Genomic DNA, 7,996 nt, shown 5'->3' with positions numbered 1-7,996 from the left:
GGCTCCAAAGACACGCAGAACCTGCTCACAAAGCACCTGCTCAGGTGTTGCGTGCTTCAGTATTAACTGGAAAAGACAGATTCTGGAACTTTTACAGGGCGAGAAGAGGCCACCGGCTCGCGCTTTGTATACTTTGCACTTGAAATCGTTACATTCAACTGAATATTTGGCTCATTCAGATCCGAAAAAGTCTCCTAGCATCGTCGAATTCCCTCCTCCGCCCCTCTGCTCTAAAGAGGGGAAGGGGGGAAGGTAGAAAATGTTCAGTAAATTGCACATCTTTGAATCCTCCTAAAGCAGTGGTCACAAAGCTTAAAGGTGACACAACAGTGCTCACGTAAACCAACACACATTCCCCACCCCCCAAGCCAACAATAAAATCATCCCCTTCAATTTGCCATGATCGCGGAGACCAGGAGCCAGGTGATTATCCTAATTAATGTCTATCTAATTAAATTACTGTCAGCAGCTAACCAATGGCAGAAGCCGTTTCATCGGCTGCACAAGCAGCAAGATCAAAAGTGAGCCTTTTCTGATTGCTGCATAGTGTCAATTGGCCAATCTCTTCTCCCAGGGAAAAAAAAAGTAAATCAAACCTTTGAGAAGCATTTGCTGGTTGAAGTGCTTTCTGTCTAGTGAGGGGGTCTGTGGATTTCTAGTTTATGATAAATAGGACTTTAAAAACCAGGGACGGGAGGGCGAGTGTTCAGGTTCTAGAGCTATGCAGCTGGAGCACTGCCTTTCTCCTTCTATCATGCTCTCCAAGAAATTTCTCAATGTGAGCAGCAGCTACCCACATTCAGGCGGATCCGAGCTTGTCTTGCACGATCATCCCATTATCTCGACCACTGACAACCTGGAGAGAAGTTCACCTTTGAAAAAAATTACCAGGGGGATGACGAATCAGTCAGATACAGACAATTTTCCTGACTCCAAGGACTCACCAGGGGACGTCCAGAGAAGTAAACTCTCTCCTGTCTTGGACGGGGTCTCTGAGCTTCGTCACAGTTTCGATGGCTCTGCTGCAGATCGCTACCTCCTCTCTCAGTCCAGCCAGCCACAGTCTGCGGCCACTGCTCCCAGTGCCATGTTCCCGTACCCCGGCCAGCACGGACCAGCGCACCCCGCCTTCTCCATCGGCAGCCCCAGTCGCTACATGGCCCACCACCCAGTCATCACCAACGGAGCCTACAACAGCCTCCTGTCTAACTCCTCACCGCAGGGCTACCCCGCGGCTGGCTACCCCTACCCACAGCAGTACGGCCACTCCTACCAAGGAGCTCCGTTCTACCAGTTCTCCTCCACCCAGCCCGGGCTAGTGCCTGGCAAAGCGCAGGTATACCTGTGCAACAGGCCCCTTTGGCTGAAATTTCACCGGCACCAAACGGAGATGATCATCACCAAACAGGGAAGGTAATGCTACTATTCTTGGCTGCAGCGGCTCCAGACACAGCCTGGGAGCAAGAGCACCCGGGTTGTGACTTCGGCGGCAGCGACAGTTTGGGGTCGGGAGCGGAGTGGAAGGCGTCCTGGTACGCCCTAAAGTTGGCTGGTTTTGGAAAGGGGAATAGTGGAAGGGATAACTACCACGGTGATGTCGATGGGGGTGGGGGAGACCTGGCTTTAGGCGCCTGCGAGAGCCAGTTAGTGGTCGGAGGAAGGCGAAGGAGAGGAAGAGCCCCGGCTAGCAGTTGGGTGAAGGATGCATCAACAGCCGCTTGCACGGACAGGTGGAGACGGAGGTCGCCAACCTCGCTCTCCACCTGAGCAGTGGATACCGGCCGGCTTCCCACTCCAGCTCACTCAGCGCCCTCCTCGACTACAGCCCCACTTTTTTTCTCTCTCCCACCACCCCTTTTCTAACCCAGCAAACATTTGCTCATCTACGCTGCGAGAACAAGTTTTGCTTTGCTATCTGGCGCCCCGCTTCTTGCATTTAATCTTTAACATTTGTTTCTTTTTTCCTTGTTTTCTCCCCCCCTCTTTAATTTAAATAGGCGCATGTTTCCTTTTTTAAGTTTTAACATTTCTGGTCTCGATCCCACGGCTCATTACAATATTTTTGTGGATGTGATTTTGGCGGATCCTAATCACTGGAGGTTTCAAGGAGGCAAATGGGTTCCTTGCGGCAAAGCGGACACCAATGTGCAAGGCAAGTCCTTCCAATTAACACGTTTTCTTGACACTTATTTAGGTGAGAATGATTAATTAAAGCCTTTGTGGACTGGCTCGAGCGACTTTTAAAACCATCGGCCAATGACTTCTAAAAAGAACTGAGGGGACAGGGGGACAGACTGAGCTGTGAGGAGGGGGAGGATTATGCAAAAGCTATTTAAATCAACCCCAGTTAATAGGAAGAAAGCCGACCTAAAAAAAAAGAAAAAGAAAAACAAAAAAGAAAAGAAAACAAAACAAAACAAAAAACAGCTAATGGTCCTCATAGTGGAGTAAGGTGTGTGTGTGTGTATGTGTGTGTGTGTGTGTGTGTGTCCTATGTGGTGAGGGGTTGGGACTGGGCAGTGCCCCCGGCATATGTAAAGAACGTCTTTATTTCTCTAGGAAATCGGGTCTACATGCATCCGGATTCTCCCAATACAGGAGCTCACTGGATGCGCCAAGAAATCTCTTTCGGAAAATTAAAACTTACGAACAATAAAGGAGCTTCAAACAACAATGGGCAGGTCAGTGGCTCAAGCGCTCGTGGTCTAACACACACACGCACACGCACACTCGTTGCTAACATCGTTTGTCAGTTTAATGCAGCATGTGAAACTGAATATGTTTCTTTGCTTCATTAAAAAGCCTTTTTAAAAATGCTATTTCCACCTTCCAAAATTATATTCTATAATGTTGCTCTCCGTGCCTCTCTCTCCGGCCCAATTCTGGAGTTCCGGACCTTTCTAAGCACAAATACTGGTTGATTTTGAAAAGGAAACCCATAAGATCTCCAGGTTGTGAAAAATCTTTGTTCCTTCTTAAAGGAGGATTAGGAGGAGGGTTCTGAGGACCGGGCTGTCGGGCTCCTTTTTCCTTCAATACTCCGGGCGGATCCTCGCTTCCAGGGTTGGCGAGGGTCGGTCTGCCTTGGCCAGCCCATCATCGGACAGAAGAGTCCGGAGGTTAGTTAGCCAGGGTAGCGGGCTCGAGCTTACCTAGGGTGGCCAGCAGCGCGCCTCCAGGCGCCCTCCGCCGTCTGCACTGCACCGCGTTAACGCGCAACCCGGCTCTTCCCTTTCTCTCGCCGGACAGATGGTGGTTTTACAGTCCTTGCACAAGTACCAGCCCCGCCTGCATGTGGTGGAAGTGAACGAGGACGGCACGGAGGACACCAGCCAGCCCGGTCGCGTGCAGACATTCACTTTTCCCGAGACTCAGTTCATCGCCGTTACAGCCTACCAGAACACCGATGTAAGGAGGCCTAGGGACTGGGCGCGCAGCGGACAGAGCACACATCTCCTGCACACAAACCTCTCGCACCTGCTGTATCCCCGGCCTTCCTGCCGGAGCTAGGGGCACTAACAGCAACAGCTGTCTGCGCTGCGCGTTTTAGGAATAGGGCTAGAGGCCTGCTAAGCAGCCTGCCAAATATCAAGCTAGTGGGAAACTGTTTCCTATTTGTTTCCATGGTGGATCATGTGGGCCGCCTTTGAGGTGCCCAGGATTTCTAGGACCCCTTCTTTTGGGAATCTTCGTTTGGTTTTCAAAACAGAACGAATTAAAATCTGCACTCTTTTTAAAAGTCCCTCTTCTTTAGAAAATAAGCAAATTTTCTTCATTCTATTCTTTACAAACTTCTGCATCTTATATCAGAACTGATGGCTGAAATGATCAAACATCACTGTTCTAGGAGGTCAAAACCACATATGCATTAATATATTTGAAAACTGCAATCAGTAAAATTACCGGAGGCTATGGAATGAATTTTCTAGTACTTGAACCTCTTTGCTATTTGCAAATCAGTGAATCTGATATATAGATTTTTGCGTGTTTGTTTTTAACTTAAACAAAAACATTAGAAATGATAGCATGCTTTATTTTGAGTAAGACCTGATTTTAAGACACAACTTGTGGGTTCTTCATGTCGTGAACCCAAAGTGACCAACTTTTTAAAATAAGCTGGTGAAACTTAAAATAGGTAGTGTTTGCTGATGATTCAAGGTCTCCTTAAAGGTTTTTGTCTAAGAACGTTGTAACAAGCATCTAAATGACATATGAGTTCGAAGTAATTTAGAATACATAGGAGAGCTAATTAAAAGCTGTCCTGTACTTTTAGTCATCATTGATATAAACATATTCCTCATAACTTTCATAGCATTTTCTTCTTTTTTTCCTTTAGATCCATTTTCTCAAAATATTTAACCTGAGAACACATGCTATTTGATAAAATTGTGGGCTTCAAACCCCTGTAAAAAGTGAGCTGATATATTTTCAAACACCTAATCTTCCTATATAGAAGGTGAGATTACAGTCATTCTTTTCTTTTTCCCAGATTACACAACTGAAAATAGATCACAACCCTTTTGCAAAAGGATTTCGAGATAATTATGACACGTAAGTAATTTTGCACCTTCCTTCTCAAATAGTTGCGGAATTAGGCTTTAGGTCAAAGGTGGATTGTTATGTACTAGGCTTTTAGAAGCTAGAATGTGTGAAGACAGGGTTGTTTCTAGAGGTTTATCCTTTCTCTTTTGTTGGTGCCCCTTCTCTCTGGTGACCTGTGGCTTGGTACTGTATGGTTTGGGTCAAAGGTTTCTTCCACCTATTTTTAGCTTTCCTATGAATTACAAAGTTGTTGGCGGGCTTCTGGGGCTGGCTGGCTGGCTGGAGAAGCTGCCCTCGTTCCAGGGTGCGGTGTTGTATGTGCCTCTGCAGATGCTCAGCTCAGATTGTCTGTGTCTGAAACGGGCAATTCTGCCTGAAAGTGCATGTGGCTCTGGCAGTTGTTATGGTCTCCTTGGCATATGTGACTTTTATTTACCCATTTCCAAGTTTCGTGTGATAGTGTTTCCTGTGCAAATCTACTATGGACTGAATTAAAATGTGCACCCACCACAGGCGAGTTCATGAGTAAAACTGCTGTTATGGTCATGTCAGGCTTAGGAAAAGACTCAGAGGTCATTGCCGTGCATTATCTATAAGCTTCAGAAGAAAAATATACTTTCCCTTATCTTTCATATCTAGGTGTTTTTAAACTAAATGGGTTAGTACTCTTTTCTTCTGGCCTCCCTGTCCTATCTTTATCTCTTTCCTATCAAAAGGTTGTTCTCTGGGGGGCAACAGTAGATACAAAGTAAACGCTTTCTAGGTTTGTTTTGGCATTCTTACTCAGGAGTCAGTCATAGTGCCTAAGAGTTCAAATAGTATTATATGGCAAAATTTAAATCTGGATTGTGGGAGTTCCTCACTTTTTCTGACCACAAAAGAGAAGGGCACATACATTTTAACTTCGTGGCTTGCTTTCAGTGCTTGTGATAGAGCTAAAAAGTTGAAGCTTTCTTTGACTAGGAATAACTTAAATAGGTAGAAAAATAGACACTTGCCTACCGCTATTTCATCTCCAGACAGAAACCTATAAACATCATATAGATCTATCAAAAAGTAGTCCAAAGGAAAGTAAGCCCTGTCGATGTGATTTCCGGGAATTAAAAACTTGGCTACTTGTCCTCACAGTCTGAAGAGGTGGGCCCAGCACAGTAGAAGGTGTGTGGCCCAAGAGACCAGAGCTGATGAAGGAGAGCCCTGTAGATTCTGAGCTTTTAATTCTGTTGTGAACATCTGTTCAAAAGCATTTTATTTTGAACAAATGAATTTGGAAATCCCAAATGCATTGGGACCTGGCGAAATAGCTAAACTATATTTTACAGAGTGCTCTTTTCTTTTTCAAAACATTGCGGTGGTAAATAGAGAAGGTATTTGTACCTTGCTAGTTATGGTCCATTCCTGCCCTCCTCTGCTGCTCCTTATTTGAAACTGGAATTACATTTCAGGAGGGAATTTTATACAGTAAGCAGAATGGGCCTGGGCAGCTACAGTGTAACTCTCTTCTACCCCTCCCCCTCTGGCTGGTTTCTGTTGGAAAGCCACCTCCCTTTAATTCTTAAGCACTATAACATTTTCATAAAAAGCATCTCTGTCTACACACACAAATACCTTACATTTTCAGAGTCTCAGGGAGAGTTGAGTGGTTTATGACACTCTCCTTTTCCTTTTAATGTTGGTTATTTGAGCGTGGCTCAATTTTGGAGAAATAGGGGGAGGCATAAGAGTTCAGGGGTAATAGGAAGTTGCTTGGCCACTCACCAGGGAATCTCCTCCCCAAAGGATTAAGGTCTGACAAGACTGAGGCTCTCTTTCAAAACAATCTGTTGACTAAAGATTAAAACATTTATGTGTGAGCTAAATAAAAAGGGAGGCATGTGTGCATGTGTATGAGAAAACACTTCTACCAATTTTCATCCAATCCCTGGTTCCCTCTCAATTTTAATGGGATTTTCTAGGCCCAGGGCCTAAAGTTAATTTTTGATTATTTGATGTAAGTTAGTTTCTCGAACAACACAATCACTGTTGATGATCAGGCACCTTATTTAACTTCCCGTTGTCTCAGTTTCCTCATCAGTCAAGTGCGATAAGAATAGTACCTAACTCAGAGGACTGTTATGAGTTAAATAAATCACTATCTGTACAGTCCTAGAGACTATATGCCTGGCACATAGTCAAGCTCTATAAACTATTATTGGTGGTTGATTGTTCCAGGAGGTTGATATCTATTCTGCAAGTTTGCCCCTAAGTTTTGGCTAATAATGGATCAAAAGTTGGGGAGAAGGTCAAAGTAAAGAACACTTTTTTTTTTGGTAAAATAATTTTATTGATTGATGACTGTTGTTTCCAAATAGTAATTCTTGTTTGTACTGGTAGGGGTGGGGGTTAAAGGCTCACGCGGGAAACACTAGACAATAATAAGTACCTTGGAGGCTTCCAGCAGGGATCGTTGGGTCTCAGAAGACTGGTGAAGGCCAGTGTTTAATGATTATTACCTGGGTGCTCTCACGCACGTGCGTGGTGCGTGCACACATATACAAGCAAGTGTATTTGTTCTCGGTTTTTACTTTTTAAAAATCTAGAAAACGGAAGACAGAAATCACCCGAGTGATCAAATAAACACCTTAAAAAGGTGGAGTAGGGTACCTTGCTTAGAAATGTCACTCTCACCGCAGAGGAAAGGCCCACTGGGCAAATAGCATCTTCATCTCTGGGTAAATCTGTCTTAATGTGTATACATTCGCTGGAGAAGTAGGATGAATGCCCCTGCCGTGTCCCTCTCTGGCCCCCTGTACACTCGACAGGACAGAGCCTGGGGAGAGGGAAGCCTTCCTCTTGATGTTCTGTATCTTGCTCAGGTCCCCGCAAAGACAACTTGGCCCCTGGATGGTTCCACGATGTATTTGGGGGAGGCTGCAGGTCTGTGACCTTTTGTGGTCTCCATCCTGGACACAAGCTGAAGATGGAGGGGGGGCGAAAAGTAGAGGTGGCCTTCCTTGCTGCCCTCTGAAGGGACCTTCGCCCCACCCCTAGGCTTTGTCTCTCTCTCCTTCCCCCGCAGGATCTACACCGGCTGCGACATGGACCGCTTGACCCCCTCACCCAACGACTCACCGCGCTCACAGATCGTACCCGGGGCCCGCTACGCAATGGCCGGTTCTTTCCTGCAGGACCAGTTCGTGAGCAACTACGCCAAGGCCCGTTTCCACCCGGGTGCAGGCGCGGGTCCCGGGCCGGGTACGGATCGCAGCGTGCCGCACACCAACGGGCTGCTGTCGCCGCAGCAGGCCGAGGACCCGGGAGCGCCGTCGCCGCAGCGCTGGTTTGTGACGCCGGCCAACAATCGGCTAGACTTCGCGGCCTCGGCCTACGACACCGCCACGGACTTCGCGGGCAACGCGGCCACACTGCTCTCTTACGCGGCGGCCGGCGTGAAGGAGCTGCCACTGCAGGCGGC

At 46.6% G+C, this 7,996-nt stretch overlaps 1 protein-coding gene across 1 annotated transcript in view; it reads left to right on the top strand.

Annotated features, from left to right (window-relative positions):
* The first annotated feature begins 624 nt into the window (after nt 1-624).
* Nucleotides 625-7,996, top strand: part of TBR1 (T-box brain transcription factor 1) — an 8,055-nt gene continuing 683 nt past the window's right edge. Inside the window, 6 exon segments of the mRNA XM_027776511.1 lie at nt 625-1,413; nt 1,998-2,152; nt 2,560-2,681; nt 3,250-3,408; nt 4,490-4,551; nt 7,601-7,996. The exon segment at nt 7,601-7,996 is cut by the window's right edge and continues 87 nt beyond it. Coding sequence (XP_027632312.1) covers nt 722-1,413; nt 1,998-2,152; nt 2,560-2,681; nt 3,250-3,408; nt 4,490-4,551; nt 7,601-7,996 — 1,586 coding nt within the window. The 5' untranslated portion in view covers nt 625-721.

This window comes from Tupaia chinensis, unplaced genomic scaffold, assembly GCF_000334495.1.
Source record: "Tupaia chinensis unplaced genomic scaffold, TupChi_1.0 Scaffold000674_2, whole genome shotgun sequence".
In the NCBI taxonomy this organism is placed as follows: Eukaryota; Metazoa; Chordata; class Mammalia; order Scandentia; family Tupaiidae; genus Tupaia; species Tupaia belangeri.
Note: the sequence above shows the minus strand (reverse complement) of the source record. Positions and strands in the feature narration are given on the sequence as shown.